Source organism: Gracilinanus agilis, chromosome 5 (genome assembly GCF_016433145.1).
Source record: "Gracilinanus agilis isolate LMUSP501 chromosome 5, AgileGrace, whole genome shotgun sequence".
Lineage (NCBI taxonomy): Eukaryota > Metazoa > Chordata > Mammalia > Didelphimorphia > Didelphidae > Gracilinanus > Gracilinanus agilis.
Window position 1 is genome coordinate 163,611,664 of NC_058134.1, and position 22,832 is coordinate 163,634,495.

The window sequence follows — 22,832 nt, forward strand, 5'->3', positions numbered from 1 at the left end:
AATAATTCAGTGGTAATTTATTTAGACTATTTGGAGGAAGGAAAGAAATGTTATTACAGAGTAGAGAAAGTATTGTCTGGGACTAGAACTAGAGGATTTATGTTTAAATTTCTACTACTAATGATTACTCTCTATGTAACCATGGGAAATCATTTATTCATTTTTAGCATCAGATTCTCCATCTATAAAATAAGGGAGATGGATCAGATAGCCCTTGAGATACCTTCTAGTTATTGATCTAGGATCTTAAATGTCTTCTGAATTTGCAAAGTTGGGGTGGGGGGGTCTTTCATTATTTAATAGTACACATATTATTAAATGTTTTAATGTATTTTTCAGTTTTGTTCATTTTTCTCTTTTTTCTTTAAAAAAATCTTTGTTACAGGAGATGGCTCTCTGGGAAGAAGGGAAGGAGGACCATGGAGCACATATGGGCATTGTAAAAAAGCAAAAGAAATTAATAACAAATCTACTTAGTAAAAATGAAAAAAAAGCAAAAATGAATCTTTGATCCATTTTTTCTTGCTTTAAATTTTTGTTTTATCTTGGTTTTGGTTATTTTATTTAGAAAAAAATCACATTTTCTATTTTTTAAGTTGAATAATTTCATAGGAAATAAGTAAAGGACTACCTTGGCTCTTTGAAAATCTCCAGAGTTCAAATAAATTCCTGTTTAAGGAATTTAGGGATTCTTCTTCTGTTACCAAAATGGCAATGACCTATGCAGAACTGTAGTCACTGGAGTTGAGGGTCGGTGGGGAAGGAAAGGATTTCTCTCTCTTTCATGTGTACTGAATTAAATCACACGTTTCATTAATTACATAGGTCATGCATTTGCCTAGGAGTTAAAATATTCACTTTCAAATGAAACAGATTAGAAGCAGATGGCACAGAGGACATGGGGCAAATGTAGGATTTATTTTAGAATTTATTTTTTCTTCTTTTAAATCTCTGAATCCCTCATGCCTAGTAGCTTGTCATTTTCCTATTTTGTGTTTATCTAAACACTTTTCATGCCTTCCAGTCAGGGATTTCTAAGAGAGGTAGCAGTTGATCCAAGGCAGGGTGGAAAAAAAGTGGATACATCTGTTTCAGCTGGAATTTCTCTATAGGCCATTTAATGGTATTGATTTCCAGGTAAAGGGTAAATTTTGAAAACTTTTGCAAACACAGCACATTGACTAAATTGTTTTGCAGTACCTTTCTGCATAAGGCTATTTTTGAATGTTTGAATAATCAATGTCAGACTTCTTTATCCATTCAAAATGTTGCTCATTCAACAATGAGAAATGTAGGGTGGTAAAGTAGATAGCGTGTTGGGCCTGAATTTTGAAGTCTTAGTTTCATATCTGAAATTCCAGCACTCATTAGATGTATGACAGTGACTTCCTCATAGACACACATTTATTAAGTTCTAAAAATTCAGATATGAAACTTAATTTCCTGATGACAATTTTCCCCAAATATGCTCATATATATCTCTATACCTTTTAAATACCTACAATTTCTTATTTAGCTATTTTATTAATTGCCAAAAATGTCCACTTCAAGCACTTTAGGAAGTAAGTGATTTGAAATAGATTCTATTCTACAGTTGTATTATTTTGATTTAGTTTTATTATTTTCATAGATAATGTATATAATTAAACTGGCAGGCAACTGTTGACCCCTATCAACAGACTAATACCACTAGCTTTGAGAAATTACATCCATAAATTAGTTTTATGAGTTCTCAACAGAATTTATGTTAGGGTTTGTTTTCCCTCAAGTACAAAATATTCTTCTGGAATGTTTAAGAATCCCCACCTTAAAAAATCATTTACTATCCTGCTTGTGCATAACATTCACTCCATGTCTTATCTAAAAGGCTTTTAGATTTTACTCATTTCCTTGTCATCTCAATGTCATCCCATAAATTAAAGAATTACTTTTTTTCTGGATGCAATTAGGACTGACTTAGTTTGAAGCACTCCAGCTTCTACTGCTAAAAGAAAATGGGGATAAAATAGCAAGAGGAAAGGTTAGGGATTAAGGTGGAATGAAGATGAATACTATTTTTTGTAAGACAGTGATGGGTACTAAGAGTTCATGAACTTATACATAATTAATCTAAATCCATACAGTTATAATTATCTATTTATATATCTATATAATTATTTATATAAAATTATTGATCATTGTTGCTTTCCATTTTTAAAAAATAATGCAGTAATTTATTTTGTAATGCAAATGCTGTAAATTCATTTTATGAGTGACAGTATGTCAATAGCAAAAATCTGGAACTAGCAATTAATAGTTATTCTTTCTAAACCATGTGTTAGGGGGATCATATCTTAAGTAATTTCTTTTTAAAATTTTTATTACCTTAGAAAAGTTCTGATTTCATCAACCAATATGGAGTTTTCTCATTGTGCATATATATTCCAATTATTTTATGACTTAGCAGTTAAAACCTACAGTTACCAAAGAGACTGAGGTGATGTGTTATTCCCATAGTCGTGCAGCTATTAAGTACTCAAAAGGAAAGTTGTAGGGGGCAGCTGGGTAGCTCAGTGGATTGAGAGCCAGGCCTAGAGACAGGAGGTCCTAGGTTCAAATCCGGCCTCAGACACTTCCCAGCTGTGTGACCCTGGGCAAGTCACTTGACCCCCATTGCCTACCCTTACCAATCTTCCACCTATAAGTCAATACACAGAAGTTAAGGGTTTAAAATTTAAAAAAAAAAAAAAAAAAAAAAAAAAAAAAAGGAAAGTTGTAAGACCTAGTCTTCTTGGCTTCAGGAGTTATGTAATGTTGTACTGCCTTTCTTTTCACTTACACAATATCTTGTATTACATATGTCTTTAAAAAACAAAAGTCCTTTTTTTCTCAAATATTGGTTATCTTTCCCCCTCTATAATATTTTTAAATAACTTAATGACTTTCTATACATACAAGAGAATAATACTATGATTAGTAAAGTGAGCTAACTAGTTTATTAAAGGTCATAGAGTACAGTGAATAAAAGGGATGGTTTTAGAGTCAGGATGACCTGGTATCAAATGCTTCATCTAAAATAGGAAACATCACAGTGTCTCAAAAGATTTCTACAACTATATCTAAATTTGTGATTGATAGGTATCAATGGAGACAGTTTCTATATCAAGAGTACAACATTACAGATCTAGAATCTAGATTCTCTCTTTTCTTTATACAAACATATATAGAGACAAATACAACACAAATATATATATATATATATAATGTCGGTTTATAATCCATATATACATATACATGTATACCCAGAAATTTTATATATATATACACATTTGTGCCTATATTTTAATCCATGTATATAGTACTACAATGTATATGTGTATACACACATACATGTGTACATTTACATGTATATATGTAAAACATGTGTATAAATTTGTTCATGTTCTTTGTAATTAATATGTAAAAAGGCCAGTAAGTCTAGCCTCTTAATTTTAACATATAAGGAAAACAAGACATAGGGAAGAAATGTGACATCCTAAATCATTCAAGTGGTAAGAGAGAGAGGTGGAATTCACAGTCAATTCCTCTGACTCCAAATCCTGTACTCTAATGACTATACTATGTCATTTATATGTTCAAATGTTTAAGCATGTGCAATGCATGACATAATTTAATTGTATATAATTTAACATGTTGAAAAGTGAATTAAAGAAAATGTGTGAAGTCTTTCTTTTAAAAATCTGCATAGCTGAAAATGGTTTCAAATGATTTTCCCATAAATTGACTGATTTTAATATCATTTCACTTTAGGGGATACACCTTTAGTGTACATTTATCTAGAAGCGGAAAGTTGTTCATATCAAATAATCTCAGAGAATGATTCAAATATATATCATTAAGAAACTGACATTTTTACCTTTTTGCATGTGTTCCTGTTGGGTAATAGCGGGAACATGATATACCATCCCATGCACAATATGGGTCTCTTGCTAGGCAGCAATCAGCACAAGCTGTACCATACATGTCACACTGATGGAATCGGATTTGAGCAACTGCAGATTCAGATCCGATGTACAACTGTTGCTGTAGAAATCAAAGTAAAGAATTTCCAGTGACAAAAATGAACATTTTCTACTAACCTACAACACACTGACTCATGTCGAAATATCCATGAGAATGAATTTCCAAAGGAATGGTTTCCAAAAACCACTAATGATGCTATATTCCTTCTCCAATCCTAAGCCTTTTATTGGATATTGAACTCTTAATTCTAAACAGATCAGGAAGAAAAGTTTGTGCTGACTTAAGCAAAACATGAAGGATGTCAACATTTCACTAGAAAAACTTATAAAGTGGTTCCATAAACTTAAAGACAGAGGAATAAAAATATTAAGAATCATAGTAGATGAAAACTGAATAAATTTTATCATCCTATGTCTAGAAAGCATTTTGCTAATATGTAAGAAAATTACAATCTCCTTTTAAAGTTCTCAAGGGAACAAGACAACACACTGATTGTAGACAGAAAGATGACTTCTATTGCCCTTTATTCTTCTTACTATAATGGATCTATAATTTCATCAGTCTAGTGAACTCCCAATGAAGAGGTCCCACTGCTGAGCATAAAAGATAAAGGAATCTATTAAAAGTTAAATTATATACTTTTCCTTAAAATAAAAATATAACTTGTTCCATTGGAATGAAACTGTATTACCATATACATTTGATATCAATTATGCCACATATCATTTCATGGTAATTATTCCACAATAAAATAAATAAACACTTACTCTTTTTGAAGAAATTTCCATGGAAATAATAGGAACTGGATCCTTAAGAGGAAAATATTATGACAGTTTAATTTTTAAAACTATACCTTTCAAATAACTTTAAAGAAAAGAACATTGGTAAACTTTTCTTACGGCAATATAACAATATTAACTGTGTTAAATAAAGCAGTAAATAATTTACCCAGTCAAATTGCATCATAAATCTAGAGCTGGAAGGGGATTTGGAAATAATCTACTTCAAACCTTTCTATTCATGGTTAAAGAATCTGAGGAAAAAGTGGATTAAATGAGTTGCCTAAGAGCAAAGAAAAAGAACTGTGAATAGAATTTAATCCTAGTCCTTCAGATTCAAGAAGGAGTTCTCTTTTTACAGTACCATGCTATCTTCTATTTAACTTTAACCCATCTCTCCTGCTATGTCCAGTTATAGATATGGAAGGCTGAAATATGATCAGTGTCCTGTGGGCAGATAGACTACCTTCTTGTTTGTTTGAGTAGAATGCTGGTTGGACTCTTTTCCTATTTCCAGTGGGAATTTTGTCTGATCATTTGTACAATTCTGAGGAAAATGTCATTTCATGAACTCTTTTGATTTCTTGATTATCATTTACTTTTTACTCACTCAGGAACAATTTTTAGGTTTTTTGTTTTTGTTTTTGTTTTTGTTTTTGTTGGAGTAGAGCTCAAGGGACTGGGCTCTCGTTTCATTCAGGAAACAATTCTCAGTATATTATACCACATTCACATTTTCTTATAGTGAAAGAATAATACAGGAAATATTTATAAATAGTAGACCAAACAACTGCCAGGCTATTTTGGCCCATTTCCCAATCCAACTAATGTTATCTGTTTACAGAAAGAAGTTAGAAAAGGTAAAGGTGTTGCCTCATTATAATTCAAATTTTTGCCTAGATATATTTTAAAGGAAAAGTCATTTTGAAACAGTTACCAAAAAATTAACATAGATGTTAAATACTAGCTATTTCATTCTCTTACAAAACATATCTTTTCCAAGATGAAAAAAATGGGGATTTTTAGAATAAAATGGGAAAGAAATAAAAATCTAAAAGAAAAGAGAGAGAAAATGTATTATTATATATGAATGAAAATAGGAGATGGCCTAATAGTCTGAGGGCAGTTTTAAGCTTTAATAACTGTTATGTCGTTTAGTCATTTTTTAGTCACATTCAAAGTATTAACCTGACTCCAGACTTGGTGCTCCATCCACTGAATCAACTATCTGCCCTTTTTACCTTTTTTTTATCTTTTTAGCTTTAATAGCCTAAATCTATATTAAAAAATTTTAAGCACGCCATAGTTTTACATATTTACACCATCAAGGGTCTCTACACATATATTTAAAAATACATGTATAGTAAACAGAAACACTGAAAATACCAAGTAGGAAGCAGCTGGGTAACTCAATGATTGAGAGCCAGGCCTAGAGACAGGAGGTCCTAGATTCAAATCTGGCCTCAGACATTTCATAGCTGTGTGACCACTTAACCTCCATTGCCTAACCCTTACTGCTCTTCTGCCTTGGAACTAATACCCAGTATTGATTCTAAGACAGAAGGTAAGGGCTTTTGAAAAAGAAAAAGAAAAGAAATACCAAGTAATATAATTCTGGGGGTTGTTATGTAAATCTTGGTAGTTGATGTGGAATTAATTGGAGATTGTTGAGAGATCCTAATAGGACACCTAGATATAGTAGTGATCCCAGAAGGTCAACCCAAATATAGCTGGTACAGTAAGAGAATGTGTGGAATATTCTTACTCCAAATCCAAGATAACAAAACAGTAACCCAGGGCTAACAGCCTGAACTAAGGAATCAGCTGATTGGGGAACACAGCTGACCCTTGTCCTAACTGAAGCCCTAATAAATTGATGGTGGTGACTATATTCCTTAGCTTGATATACTATAGACCTAGATGTTTGGTCTATCAAGACTAATTAATTAATCAATTTGTTCTGACTGCAGATTTAATCTTAACTATTGGTTGAAGGAATAGAGAAAGTAAAACCCCTTTTCTGGCTGTCACAGGATACTGTCAACTGAAGCCTCCCACTAGAACTTTGAGAATGCACAGGCAAGTAGCTTCTTAAAAGATGGTTTAATTGTTAAAGTGTTTAGGGGAAAAGGGAACTGAGTAAGATGGAAAGTGTGAAATGGGATGTCCTAAGTAAATCTAAGTTGAATAACTCTTTGTTGAATCTTCAATTGATAATTATTAATTAAGGATCTTGGTTTACTGACAACCTGGCTACGCCTGACTGGCCCAGCCTAAGGCTTGACCCTGCTGATGATAGATTTATTTTCAGATCTTGTTGTTAGTAAATCAGAGAACTGAGGTGGATGCTATACAGTTGAATCAGTCTGTAAGCTAGAGTTGGTTTCTGAGTAAAGAGAGAATAAGCTGGGCCTCACCCCTTCTCCATCCTTGCCCAAATATCTCCAAACTGAGACTAAGAGGGGTTCAGGTCTGTTCCTTTTATAGGCAAATTTCAACTGCCCTAGCTCATGCCAGGCTCACGCCAAGCTCACATCACCTCAGTTCATTCTGCATTCTAAGCAGGTAACTGTCTCTCACTCTTGACCCAACATGGCTGCCATTATATTTCTTTATAGGGTGTAGCTAAGATGGCAGAGTAATCCAGAGCAGCTCTATGCCAACATGAGAATCTGCTCTGATCATGATTAAAACACCGCCACAAAATGAATGCAGGAGTGAAAGAATCAACAAGGAGACAGAGTGAAACAACTTTTAAGAAAAGACAAACCCAAAAGGTAGACAAAGAACATCTGGGACACTGGGGTGAGAGGAGAGCAGAGCCAGCCAGAAGTTATAGCAAGGAGAGAAGAGCAAGTCAAGAGCAAGCCCTACCCTCTAACCCTCCATTTTGAGGTGGCTGATCCTACTAAGTAAATACTAAATACTGATCTTTTTGCCTAAAGCTCAGGGTCAAACCTCTAAGGCAGGATAATCAAGGGTTTGTCTGACTAGATCAAGTACACAGTGAGACGAAAAACTTGAGCCTAAACCTGAGGCTAAAATTTGATCAGCCCCTGCCTTGATCAAGATCAGAGTGAGATCAAAAGCTTACTCCAGGGGGCAGCTGGGTAGCTCAGTGGAGTAAGAGTCAGGCCTAGAGACAGGAGGTCCTAGGCTCAAACCCAGCCTCAGCCACTTCCCAGCTGTGTGACCCTGGGCAAGTCACTTGACCCCCATTGCCCACCCTTACCAATCTTCCACCTATGAGACAATACACCAAAGTACAAGGGTTTAAAAAAAAAGCTTACTCCAAAGCCTGAGGCAAATCTTTAAGCTATCAGTATCTCAAGGGTCAATTGAATCAGCAGGGGAAAGGGACTCTCAGAGTTCTCAGACCTCAGACCATCATATCATTTCCCCAATTCTACCTATAATTAGATAAGAAAAATAAGCAAACAACAATAAAGGCATCTAACTCTAAAGAATTTTTATTGAGACAAAGAGCAAAGTATAGACACAGAAGGGGACAGTGAAAACAAAGGAAACACATGCAAATTCCAAAAGAAAAATATGGATTGGACACAGATTCTGGAAGAATTGAAAAAGGACTTCAAAAACCAGTTAAGAGAGGCAGAGGAAAAGTGGGAAAGAAAAATATAAGTGATACAAGAAGAAATAGGTCAATTGAAAAAGGAGAACCAAAACCTGACAGAAGAAAATCAGAATTAACCATCTAGAAACTAATTATTTCATGAGAAATCAAGAAACAATAAAGCAGAATCAAAGGAATGAAAAACAGAGGAAAACATGGAATATCTTATGGACAAAACAACTTATCTAGAAAATAGATCTAGAGAGACAATTTCAGAATTATTGGACTACCTGAAAACCATGAGCAAGAAAAAACTTTGGACATCACATTACAAAAAAAAATTATCAATGATAACTGCTCAGAGATCCTCAAATAAGAAAATATAATTGAAATTGAAAGAATTCACAGATCACCTCCAGAAAGCAATCCACAAAAGACAACTTCCAGGAATATAATAGCTAAATTTAAGAGCCACCAAACCAAGGAAAAAAAAATATTTCAAGCAACTGGAAAGAAACCATTCAAATACAATGGAGCTACAATCAGTATCACACAGGACCTAGCAGCTTCTACATTAAAGAATCAAAAGGCATGGAATATGATATTCAGGAAGGCAAAAGATTTCAGTTTACAAGCCAGAGTCACCTATCTAGTAAAACTGAGTATATTCTTTCAGGGGGAAAAATGATCATTCAAAGCATTCCTAAGAAATAAGTCAGACCTAAACAAAAAAATTGAAGTCCAAATATGAGACACCAGAGGACCTCAAAGAGGTAAATAAAAAAGAGAAAATTTAAGGGAGTCATTAAGGTAAAAATGTTTATATGTCTACATGGAAAGAGAATTTCTGTAATTCTCAAAAATTACTCTCAGTCGTAGAGTAGATAGAAGGAATTTGCTCAGAAAGAGGGTGAAGAAGTAAGCTAATTATGATGATATGATGTACATTATGATATATGATTATATATATTTAAATGTGATGATACAGAATGATCTGTATGTATGACATAATATGTATGCATAAGAATATGTAAAATAAAATACCAAGTAGCTTGGGAAATAGCAATCAAAGGGAATGTTATGATGGAGGGAGGGGGAAAAATAAGTAGCTAGACGAGAGACAGAAATGAGAGACTAGATGATAAAGATATTCTAAGGGAAAGTAATACATTCATACCTTTACTATTTATCCAATTTTTGAGTTAAAGTATTTCTTTACAACAACTTGCCTAAATTGGTATTTTCATACAAATCATAATTATGAATTGCTATTGTTCAATTATTCCAGGCATGTCTAACTCTGTCAATCCATTTGATATTTTCTTGGTGGAATGGTTTGGCAGTTCCTTCTCTAGCTCATTTAACATATGAAGAAACTGAAGCAAACAGGGGTAAGTGACTTGCCCAGGGTCACAAATATAGTAAGCATCTGAGGCCAGATTTAATCTCAGGAAGATAAGTCTCCCTAACTTCAGTCCTGGCACTCTATCCACTATACCACCTAGTTGCCCAAACTACAAAATATTGGTACTAACTCTGGATGGCTTGGGAAACAAGTATAATTTTTAAGTTCTTAGACTGATAAAATGTTAAAAATATATACTGGTGATAAAAATAATGCTACCCTCTTCTATATATTAATAGGAAAATTACAAATAAAGAAAGATTGCATCTAGATTTTTAAGACTTGTTGTGATTAGGACACATTTATATCCCTGGTGCCCCATTTTTTTTTTTTTTTTACATTTTCCAGCTTCAAATTCTTTTGAAACTCCAAATATATAATTTAGGACAAATTGATGCTATTATTAGATTTTTAGGAATATATTAGTGTGTTTAATTATCTTTTATTTTGAAAGAGTTGCTGCCACTCATACGTACTTTGAATACTTGGAGTTCTTCTAGAATTACTTCTTCCATTGATTCTGTTTCCTGGTTGTAAATTGTGATTACTTTTAGCACAATGCCACTATCTAGAAGAGGAACAGAAAACAAGAAAAATCCAAGAGTTATGTGCTGATTTTTTCAAATAAATATAAGCAAAGTGTTTACTTTTAGAGAAAAAAATCTTAAGTGCCAAAAGACCATTATAGAGAATCCCTTTAAAACCGTCCATTTTATAGCATATTTTTCTTGTCTTATCTCTAGTACCAGCAAAGGTAACACCTCCCCCCACTAATATGATCATTTTGTTCATATATATTTTAGTGCAATTTACTAGGAGATAGTAAATAGTGAAATGAATTGTTCTGGCATGAATCCTGGATTCATTAAACTCAAATGACTTAATTATTTTTGGTTGTGCATAAGTTTGTTATCAACATCTAATAATGAAAAACAACAAATTCCAAATTGCTAAAATCTAGTTAAGCTATCTCTAAGCATTTCCATAATCTACTAGGTTAGTAATTCTGTTAAAAAAAGAAATGAATAAAGTTATTCTGGCATTATCACTCTTTAAAATTATTATTTCTTTTCCTTGATGAATACTCATTATTTTACATTCAATTCTAGAATTTTTCCAGAATTGAATCATACTTTACTAGCCTAGAGTTCGTTTTCTCTATTCTTTCTGTTCTCTCTCTCTCTCTCTCTCTCTCTCTCTCTCTCTCTCTCTCTCTCTCTCTCTCTCTCTCTCTCTCTCTCTCTCTTTCTCTCGCCTTTCCTTAATTATGAGGTGCATCTCCAGTTTTCTTCAACCTTTAAGAGAGAACTGACTGTGCCTTAGCAAATTACATCTGCTAGGTGAGGTAATTTAAATTCATGAAGGGTATCTCAGCGATGTCATTATTGTCATCTTACTTATCTGGGTAAGGAACTCCCTGTTAGACATTTTTGTCCTTTCATTTCTAGTACAAAGGTCCTCAACCTGTGCATATGAAACAGGAGCAAAATTAGAATTGAGGAGCTATGTTTTTTTCTTGTTTTCCACATCTCATTCATATCCTAAAATGGTGATGAATAGTTTAAAATATACATACACTTACACACACGCATGAAGTCATACACATTCACCCTTTTCCCCCTTAGCTTCCCTTTATAGCCTCAGTTCACCGGAGCATTAACACTTTTTGTACTATTTTTCCTGGATCATATCAAACTTATATTCATGCATTGTTACTTGCCCATGGTTGGATTGTGAGTACATGTCTTTTCATAAAATGGAGTTAGTGAGTCCATTATTAAATGAAATCAGTCCCTTTATACTACTTAGTAGGGAATAAATTTCAGGCTTGGTCTTGGAAACTCTGTACTTAAAATCTGGTGTTCTTTCCATTAAACTCTGAAAGTCAAATATTCTATTAAATGGAATGCCTGTGATGTTACTAATGTGTTTATTTCTTCCAGAGATGCAAATAGCACCAGATTCTGCCTGATCATTCCATGATTCTTGTCTATGACCTTCCCTGAGAATTCACCACAGGGGATCACTCAGGGGAGTTTCCATAGTTATTTTTACATCCAAAGGACATTAACAGGTTGTCCATAGATGATCACTTTATCACATGATATAACCAGCCCATCTTCTTTTTGCATATACATTTCTTGGATACTTTGTTGTGATTCTCTTTCATAATTCCTTGTTTGAAATGTATTATAGCTTCCTCAATCCACTATTTCACTTTGTTAGTTTTTGCTTAATTTCTAATATTAGTTCTTTGATCACCATTGTGTTTCAAGATTCCTAATCCCTAATCTTTTTTTTTTAGATTTAAATATTTTATTTTTTTAGAAAAATTTTCCGTGGTTACATGATTCTTGTTTTTACTTTCCCCTTCACCCCCTTAACACTCCACTCCCCATATCCAATGCACATTTCCACTGGTTTTAACATGTGTCATTAATCAAGACTTATTTAGATATTATTGATAGTTGCATTGGTGTGGTCGTTTTGAGTCTACAACCCCAACCATGTCCGCATCAACCAATGTGTTCAAGCGGTTGTTTTTCTTCTCTGTTTCCACTCCTGTAGTTCTTCCTCTGAATGTGGGTAGCGTTCTTTTCCATAAATCCCTCAGAATTGTCCTGGGTCATTGCATTACTGCTAGTACAGAAGTCCATTACATTCGATTTTACTACAGTGTATCAGTCTCTGTATGTTCTTCTGGTTCTGCTCCTTTCACTCTGCATCAATTCCTGGAGGTCTTTCCAGTTCACATGGAATTACTCCAGTTTATTTTTCCTTTGAGCACAATAGTATTCCATCACCAGCATATATCACAATTTGTTCAGCCATTCCCCAACTGAAGGGCATACCCTCATTTTCCAGTTTTTTGCCACCACAAAAAGTGTGGCTATAAATATTTTTGTACAAGTCTTTTTATCTATGATATGGCTGGATCAAAGGGCAGGCAATCTTTTAGCACTCTTTGGGCATAGTTCCAAATTGCCATCCAGAATGGTTGCCTAATCCCTAATCTTAACTGAAACTATGTAAAAAAGTAGCAGATGTTTCTTTTATAACTCTGGAGTTAAAATTCTCTTTTTGTCAGCTGGAAGAACAGGTAACTTAAAAAAATTCTCCATGTTAAGAAATTTAGGATGATGAACAAATGTACTGCAGTAAAATACTATTTAATTAAATTTAATGCTAAGTTATTCAATACTTTCTTTACAAATGAAACTGTGCTGGATTTTCAGGGGACAAAGATAGGAAGCAATGTAATCTCTTATTTTAAGGTATTAATAGGGTACTAATAATTAATAAGGTATTAATAAGGTACCTAATAAAAGAATAGAAATGGACATATATAAGTTTAAGTTACTAAATTATTGATTATTCTTGGAATGTTCTGTTGCTAATGTATCCAGATTATTTAATTTTTTGAACATACTGTCTATTCCACACTTTCCCACTATTATTGTCAAATATTGTTATAATAGTTAACATTCTTACCTTATTTGTAGCATAATATGAATGCTACCAGCTAACTGCATTTTCAAGTATCTTATAGAAATCAAAGATTTTTTGACCCCCCCCAAAACAGCATTCAACATATCCACATTTATTGTATACAATGGATAAATGTTAAAAGATAACTATAGAACCTTGGCCAGATGCCAATTTCTGGAAATCAGTTGCAGTGTTTTCCTACTTAATTCCTTTAAAAAATATTACTGGAATTGATTGGCCTTCTTTGAAATGCCAAACTATACTTTGTATTCCAATATCTTCACTCCTTCAAGTCTCTTTTTTTGAATTATTAAGGATACAGCAGTAAAGATACTGTCTCTTAGAAGAATATTTGCTACAGTGATTTACCATAGAGCTGGAGAGATAAATAACACATAACACTTTGTTGAGATGTATAAGTAGATGTGTATATACATATACATGTATATGTGTATATAATATATATGTTTGTTTGTATGTAAATATATCTGAGTATACATATAGTCCCAAAAAATTAAACTGAAAACATATCCAAGTTTCCATCCAGAAATAAAATTAGAGGTATAATATTAAATTTCCCCTCTATTATCATATTCATTTAACATGATTAATATGTCGGTCAATGTCCTCAATTTGAACATCTTTACTTCCCCCCCAAATCTTAGCTTAGTTTATATTACACATAGAAATGAAGATTCTTCTCCATTGTCATTTATACAAAAATATATTATGACCTGGAAGAAAATAGCAATTTTATACTGTATCAAATATATACATTTGGAACTGATGAATTTAAAATGTATATCACTTGTTGGAACAAGGGAATAGTCAGAGTTTATCAATCTGCCTCTAAGAGATTTAATTCAATTCTACAAACTAAAAACATAGTTTAAGTGTCTTCAAATGATACTATGAGGAGCAACAGGCCACATGCAAGCACTATGCACATTCACTCCTTGGGAATCAACAATGATAAAAATGAGGGTTTAATTTATTGATTGTTGATAGTCCAGACTAAAGAAGGTGAGGGATAAATGCTCATAATTCAAATTAAGTTTAAAACTGTGTTGTGAAAACATTTTTTCCTTATGGGAAGTTAATTGTTAAATGTTTCACAACAAATCCCTGAGTGTTTTAGAAACTTAGTCTCATCTCAGTCTTCTTATTTTTGTTGAGATAATTTGATTTTATTCAGCAAGCATTAGGTAAAAACTATTCCATGAAAGGGACTTGGGTAGGTGCTGCAGACTCAAATAAAAGTATTTTTACCTCCTATTTCTGACTTAGTTCTAGAATCCTGATCTTCCTTGAAATCAAGAACACTAATTTGGAAAAATCCCAGGCAGCATATGACAAGACTGGTTCTAGAGATTCACTCTCTTCTGGCAAGGGCCTGGATGGTCTTAGGTTCAAGCCAATCTTTTTTTCATTAATGAGAATTTTTAAAGCTTCTGAAAACTTACTAATCAGCCAAAAGCCTAAGTTGTCTTCTGGGATCTGGCAGAAGCTGCTATATTCCAAATCCTGATACCACATTTCAATTTCTGGCTGAAATGTTTTTTGGAACTGACTTTATTCCTCTAGATCTGATACATACCTTATCCTTGTTCCCTGCCTTTCAAATACCGTATTGCAATAAACTTCATCCTTCCCTTATTGAGGCAAATAGGGTGATTCAGTGGATCTGGTATCAGGCTTGGAGTCAAGAAGACCTCACTGCAAGTCAGGCCTCAGTGACTTACTAGCTGTGTGTCTCTGAGTAATTCATTTGATCTTCATCAGCCTCAGTTTCCTCACTATAAAATGGGGATAATAATAGCTCTGCTCTTTAGAGTTGTTATAAGATTCAAATGAAATAATAAAGTGCTCAGCACAGTGCCCAGCACTATAAAAATGTTAGTTTTTAATCACTGCTTTTTAAGAAATAGGGTTAAAATAAAATGATGTGTAATATGAGTATAAAGAAGAATTCTCTTTTCCTTTTAGTTATTAAATTATCTTTAAAACAAGTTTAAAGGCCTACATTCATTGAAAGTATTTTTTTACCTGTGCCAATAAATAAGACATCATATTGTCCATCTTCAGCTTCAACTCGATCAACTGCTATCTGTTTCAGGTTATATTTTCCATCTGTTTTAACTAGAATCGGCCTCTTGTGAACAGGTTTCACAGGCTGATGCATCAGTGGGTGACTTCTTGCAAATCGGATTGCATCGTCAGGATAATCTTTGGTGGTGCCATATTTTCCTCCATTCACTTTGCTGGCACACTATGGAAATATAGAGTTCAGAGGGCTTTTTGTTGTTGTTCTTTTTTGTCATGATTGACATTCTTGTACATTTCCATTAATCCTCTGTGAGATTGATTTGGGATATGGTCTATGCTCAATCACTATATCAAACATTTTAGAAAGACTTTTAAATAAATAATGGTCCTATTCAGGAAAAGTGAGATCAGCTTTTAGAGCAGGTGACGATACCCTGTATTGTTTATAGCATGCTAAATCCACAACTAGAGACGTACATAAAGCTGTAGCAATTTCAGAAAAGTTAAATGCATTAATTTCTTAACTGGACAGAAGATTCTTTTTTTAATGGAAGACACTATAAAAAATGAAACATTCTCACTTTAGTCTAAATTGCAAAACTTTTTTATATTATAAATTAATTTTCAAATACATATAACCAAGCTTTAAATCTGGTTCCTCCTCAAAAAGAAAAATTTTAAATTGTCAAAAACTTCCTCAAAATAGCCAAGATTCATATCACTATAGCAATGGTTTTACTATAAAATTTTAAATGACATAAATTTATATAAATGACATAAATAAAAAAATAAATGATACAAATAAAAATTTACTATAAAATTTTAAAATCATGCTCACAGATACCTCTTTTTGTAACAATGTACCACCATGGTGATGATCTCCATTATATCATATAGAATAGCATTTTTGAGCTGCAAAGGACAGCATGACTTCAAATCCGACACAGTTAAGTGTCTTATAAGAAAGATTGTGCTAGAATTTGTAAAAATATGATTTGTTTTTCTTGAATGAGCCAAAAAAATGAGAAAGCTAGAAACATTTGTTACCAATCTTAGTCTTAATTCCCTAAGTCTAAAATGCAATAGGAAAATTAAGCACATTTAAAAGTGAAATGCATAGCAGCACCCATGAATTATTGCAAGGAATTCTCAACAGCATTAAGTTTCATTCTAATTTCTACCTTGTCATTAAGTGCCCCTGTGTTTCATCTATTTCCCTCTAGGACAAGCAGTTTGCTAAAATTTTCTTCATGAGTATCTACATATTGTAGATGACGGGAGGCTCTAATTATAACAAGTTTTTTTAGAGTTAAATAGTTCTATTTTGTATACAGGACATTTTCAATGATTTGTTAAGAATGGAGCAATGCTCCTAAATTTAGCATGAATTTTTCACGTTAGCATATTTTTATGATTTATAATTGAAACCATTTATGTCCATGCTGGAACCATTTCAGGAACCAGTCACTTCCTCCAAATCCCCTTTAAGACAATGTGGTTTTAGGAAGCAATTCTAGCAAACCCACAGGAGTAGGTTCCCTTAGTTTAAACTGTAATTTCAATCAATAGAGTGAAACAAAATACACTTTATGTCTTACTGGAAATAATAATTTTAAGCTAGTAGGAGACAGTGATTGAAATAGTAAAGACTTACACTTGTTAAAAAGAGGTAACGTTTGTTTCCACTTTTGGTTTTGGCTCTGCAAAAATGATCTCTACTAGACTTCCAAGTAATTGTGTATTCAACAGACTGATGGAATTTCACAAGGCTCTCATAAAAAGGGGGAGTTTGAATTGTATGACAAGTTAAATGTTTGCTTTCCATGGACCACATAACACATACAATGATCCTGCATTTTTCCAACCTAGTTGCCCTCAAGGCACATAATGCAAAACATAACTATTTGTAGACTCTTGTTCCAATTAAAAACACAGAAGTTTGAATGGACAGGAAAAAAAGTTCTCAGTAGCACCAATTAAAAAACAAATAATGGAGCTTCCAATTTTTGTAGAAATGCTTAGAAACCTTACTTGTATAGAGATTAGAGCATTAGATGCATGGTTTCAAGAACTGGTTTTGAATCCCAGTTCCTCTATACAACATGAATGACCTTAGCTTTCTCTAGCTTTCCATGCATGGGTTTTCTCATTTGGAAATGAGGGCTAAGATCCTTTTTTCTACCTCTAAGTCTTGTAAGATCATTCACAAGATCCTAATTCTCTTGAGACAACTTGGAGAAAACATAAATTTTGCTTGACCCATTCAAAATGGGTAAGTTGTTGAATTGGAAGGCATATGAAATCAAATTAAAATTATCTCTTGCATTTCCTTCAAACTTTTCAAATGTAGATTTATTTGACTACCTAATTAGCTAAAATTTTAATGTTAAATTCCAAATATGATCAGGTTTTTCATCAGTATGGTTACTTTCTGTCCATTAAAAAAACAAAACATTTTCCTCTATAGTTATTACTCAGTTCTGTGGTTTGTAAGGGAAAATGATAAACTGTAGTGGAAACTGGAAGGGTTGATGATAGACTGTATACAAATTCCCTTACTTTGTAACTGTTGTTCAAGCAACCTGACTATGTTTGAACATAAGAGAGTTGTATGATAGCTGAACTCTGACCAAAAAAAAAAAAAACTCCTTGGAGGCAGATTACAAAAACAAACATTATTTATTATGTTAAGGTGTAAAAGAAAAAAAGGATAGTAATAAGGTTTTCAAAAATAGGGGTTCCCTAAATTCTACCAGGGGTACTAAGCTTTTTTCCACTTCCTTCTAGGCCTCACAGCCTTTCTTCTTGCCTAAAGTAAACTCTATTAGTAGTTCCCAAACTTTTTTGGCCTGCTGCCCCCTTTCCAGAAAAAAATATTACTTAGCCCCCTGGAAATTAATTTTTTTTAAATTTTAATAGCAATTAATAACAAAGATAAATGCACCTGTGGCCATCACTGCCTTCCTGGATCACTGCAGCACCCACCAGGGGGTGGTAGGGCCCACTTTGGGAATCACTGCTCTAAACCTTCCTATCCTCCTTATCCTATCCTAAATTCTCAAGTATCTGATCTAGCCTTCTTCTTAATATCCTTATCGATTAATTTATATATTGCCTCCATGATGGGACCTGGTGGGCCAAAATTGGCTTCTGGCCCAACTTGGGCTAAGAGTCTATTTCCATATGGTCAGGTTCACAGAGACCCAGAAAGAAAGATCTTATTTGCTTCTTTCTTAGCTGGTAATATCTCTCTGATCACAGCCATATAGTCACTAAATGCTGTTATAGGTATTCCCAAATTGGCACAGGGATTGCCAAGAGCTCCAGAGGTAAGCCTCCTCCTTCTCCAAGCTCCATTGGGTCAGAGACCTCAGGAAAGACAGTTGGCTCAAAAACAAACAAACAAACAAACAAATAAACAACACTTCGGCATTTCACAAAACTCTGCCTTGCAACCCCCACTGCCTGCAAATTCCAAAGCAAGAGACAGCTTTCCAGGACTTAACTTTTTGAACAAACCCAAAATCGTATCCTAATAGGGTAAAAAGCAAAATTCATCACCTTTTAATCTATCATTAGATAATGAGAACTATAAAGCATACCCATTAGGCTAAAATCAAACTATTTTACCTTAAATTATTTTTACATAACCACAATTTTGGAAAGAAACCTCCATCACAGGATACAAATTAATCACTGAGCAGAGAAAATATTTCATCTTTTATTTTGTATCTAACTTTGTTTTGGTAACAGTACTTTTGTAATGTACCATCAGCACCTAGTAAAGCCCATGCATACAGCAGGTACTTGAGAAATACTTGGATGATTTCATCCTGGAAAATTTTGTTTTGAGAATACAGAATGCATTGTACTTGTCTATGTATGCCCAGTGCTGAATATACTTCCTGGACCATAATAGGCACTTAATAATCATGCATTGATTATTTGCACTTATCAAGTATTTTGTGTCAAGTATTGGGGAGACAAAGATAAAAACAAAACTGGAAAAATATTCTGTTTCCATTTGATTCTGCATTAGTTCATATAATTCTTTTCAGTTTTGAGTGTGTGTTAGATCATCCAATTTGCCATTTCTTATAGCACAATAATATTTCATTACCATCATATACCACAACTTGTTCAACCATTCCCCAAGAGATGGACAGCTCTTTAGTTTCCAATTCTTTGTCACCACAAAAAAGAACTGCTATATTTCTGTATAGGGGGTCATTTTCTCTTTTTTTTTTTTCTTAATCTCTTTGGCATATAGACTCAACAGTGGTATTGCTGGGTGAAAGGGTATACACAGTTCATTAAGAATGATTCCAAATTGTTCCCCAGTTAATAGCTTCCACAACAATCTATTAGTGTCCTATTTTTTCCATATCCCCCCAATACTAATCATTTTCCTTTTTTTGTTATATTAGTCAGTCTATTAGGTATGAGGTGGCACCTTAGAGTTTTTTAAATTTGCATTTCTCTAACTAATCATAATTAGGAACATTTTTCATATGGCTATATTGTATATTAGAAAAGTTTGTACCTTTGAAATATGCTCCCCAAAATGTCTTTAGTATTTCCCAGAATTCCTTTTAATCTCTCCACTATGTTTTGTGGTCACTTTATGTATATAGTTGGCTGTGACTCCGCCTCTCCCTCTCTCTTTTTCTGCATGCATGGCTGGGAAAAGAAGGCTTTTTACTCTAGCTTTTTATGTTAGTTATTATTAATACCTCTTTTTAAATATAATACTTTAGAGATATTATATATTAATTTTGAAGCTTACAGATAGTTTTAATTTCTTTATATGAAAAATTCCTGGTTATATCCTTTAACCATTTATCAGTCTGTGAATGATTTTCATTCTATAAGAATTTGGCTCAGTTCTCTATCTATGTATATATATTTAAAAAGAGGTCTTTGTCAGAAATACTTGCTATATAATTTTCCTCCAGTTTTCCATTTCCTTTCTAAATTTGGTTGCATTCATTTTGACAGGTGACATATTGAATGTGTTTTTCTGGACAACTATATAAATCACAAAAAGAAATATTTATTGTAGAAAGAAATGTATTTTAAAAAACTAATAAAAATATTTTCTTAAGTTAAATGCTTAAACTTACAGAACCAGGTCTTGGGTAGGGAACTTTTCCTTCATACAGTGACCAGTGGTATTCGGGTCCTTCCTTATGTGCATATGGTCCATTAAAAGCTGCACGGATACTTGCCATGTGATAAACACATATAGCATACCCCCTGAATATATTACTAAAACACAAAAGAAAAAGCTAAAATAACACTTTTGGAATCAATTTCAAAGAGCTACATAATTAAAACTTTTTTGCTACAGGAAGAACTACTTATATGATATTATTAAAAGAACTGAGTATACATTCAATTTGTAAAGGGTTCTTCAACTTCCTTGAGTTCATATATTTCCTGTTTCTTAGTCCAGATATAAGTTAACAAAGTAAAATTACAAAGTCTAATAATTATTCAAGTTCTAAGTAAACATTTTTCTTAATATAGCTACTTTAAGTGAAAATTCTTTTAATGCACTTGGATATCCCTGATCATTGCATTTCTTCTGAATGATTCTTCATTGCCATTTCTTTGATTTTTTATTCATACTCATGACCCAAACTCTTGAATTTCATGCATATACACATAAAATATTTTTAAATGGAAATATTTTAAGAATGCTAAAATATCTTTTGATTGAGGTAGAAACATCTAGGTTCTGAAGAAACCATTGCTGGAAATCATTCTCATTCATTAATATTAAAATTTTGCTCAAGAGTTCTTTGAGTATGGCTGTCAATTTCTGATAACACCTAAAATTTTGTTCCATTTTGATTAATTTACTAAATATTTATTAAGTACCTATTATCAACCAAGTACTGTGCTAGATAATGAAGATATAAAAATAAAACAAAAAAGATCCTGCCCTCAAAGAGCTTATGTTCTACAGGCAAAGTAACATGATACATTAATGTTGGCTTCTGCCTTTTATTTTTTTGTAATAGTCACCAATATGGTCCCTTTTTTTAGAAAAAGAAAATATTAGACTAACCTCAAATTAGTCATAATCAGCTAGCAACAAATCATCTATCATATGAAAACAATGCAATATATACATATTATACTATAAAAACTGAATGCAATAAAATTGCTTTGGAGGAGAATAAAGGTGAGCAAAGAGGTTATTATACAACAGAACATGGGAATATCATATGTTGTATATCATATTTATTGGACACATTTTTTGAAAGGAAAAACAGAAGATATTAAATTTCTGGAGAACAGAATCATTAAAAGTATTTGGTAAAAATCCTTTCTTTTATCTCTTGTTTTACATAAGGAAACTAATGTAATAGGGAGATAACTTGTCTATTTGTTGTTTTTTTTTTTAACTCTTACTTTCCATCTTCGAATAAATACTGTATATTGGTTCCAAGGGAGAAGAGTGGCAACAGCTAGATAACAGAGATTAAGTGACTTTCACAAGGTCACATTGCTAGGAAGCATCTGAGGCCAAGTTTGAACTCAAGATCTCTAGTCTTTGGACCTGGTTCTCAATCCACTGAGACACCTAGCTGCCCCCTTGCCTAAAGTTCTTTAGCTAAAAAAGGATTGGATCCAGTCTTAATGCCTATGTTTTTTCACTTCAAAGCTTGTGTTATTTTCCATGAACATCCACTGAGTTGTCTCTGCTATACCTGAGAGGGCAATAGCATGTCTTCAATGCTTCATGGCTCTATAGCAGTGATTCCCAAAGCAGGTTCTACTGCCCCCTGGTGGGTGCTGCAGAGATCTAGGGAAGCGACGATGGCCACAGGTGCATTTGTCTTTCCTATTAATTGCTATTAAAATTTAAAAAAATTAATTTCCAGGGGGCTAAGTAATATTTTTTCTGGAAAGGGGGTGGTAGGCCAAAAAAGTTTGGGAACCACTGCTCTATAGTCTCTCTTATCCTCTTCATAATTGCCTCCATCTATTACCATCTCTGAGGTCATGTAGTTCCAATTCTCTTAAGCCAAATGCTCCCTAAGTCCAATTGTTATCTGAAAAGGTCTATCAGAATTGGATTCTACTTGTTTTTTAATATTCATTACATTTTTATCTTTCTTTCCAATTCTCTCTTTTAGAAGCCAAATCCAAGGTTATGTAACTCGGGTATTAACTGCATAAGCAGGGTACTAATCCAATGAACCACTAAACTTGATCTTAGACCAGAAGAAGTAAAATTCATCAGTGAGGTGATTTTGATTCAATGATATTCAGGACAAGGTGGGTTTACAACTTATCAGAGAGATGCCAAAATAAAGGACCAGTTGGATATGAAAATGAATTTCAGGATGTTTGTAGCATATATCTTTAAAGAGCAAACATAATCCTGCATCTCCAAACATTGTTACTTTTTTAGACTTTTATCTACAAATGGAGGGAAAAGTCAGGAAAAATTAAAATAAATTATTTGCTATAGGTCTCAACTGGAACATTTCTTCAACTTGATTCTCTTGACTATATTGGAAAA

General features: G+C 33.2%; 1 protein-coding gene across 1 annotated transcript in view; it reads right to left on the reverse strand.

The window, feature by feature from the left end:
- SEMA3E (semaphorin 3E) overlaps nt 1-22,832 on the reverse strand; it is a 385,477-nt gene that overhangs the window by 28,480 nt on the left and 334,165 nt on the right. Inside the window, exons 16-20 of the mRNA XM_044679056.1 lie at nt 20,419-20,563; nt 15,296-15,518; nt 10,237-10,328; nt 4,770-4,811; nt 3,896-4,062 (exon numbers count right to left, since the gene is read on the reverse strand). Coding sequence (XP_044534991.1) covers nt 3,896-4,062; nt 4,770-4,811; nt 10,237-10,328; nt 15,296-15,518; nt 20,419-20,563 — 669 coding nt within the window. The remainder of the gene's footprint in view (nt 1-3,895; nt 4,063-4,769; nt 4,812-10,236; nt 10,329-15,295; nt 15,519-20,418; nt 20,564-22,832) is intronic.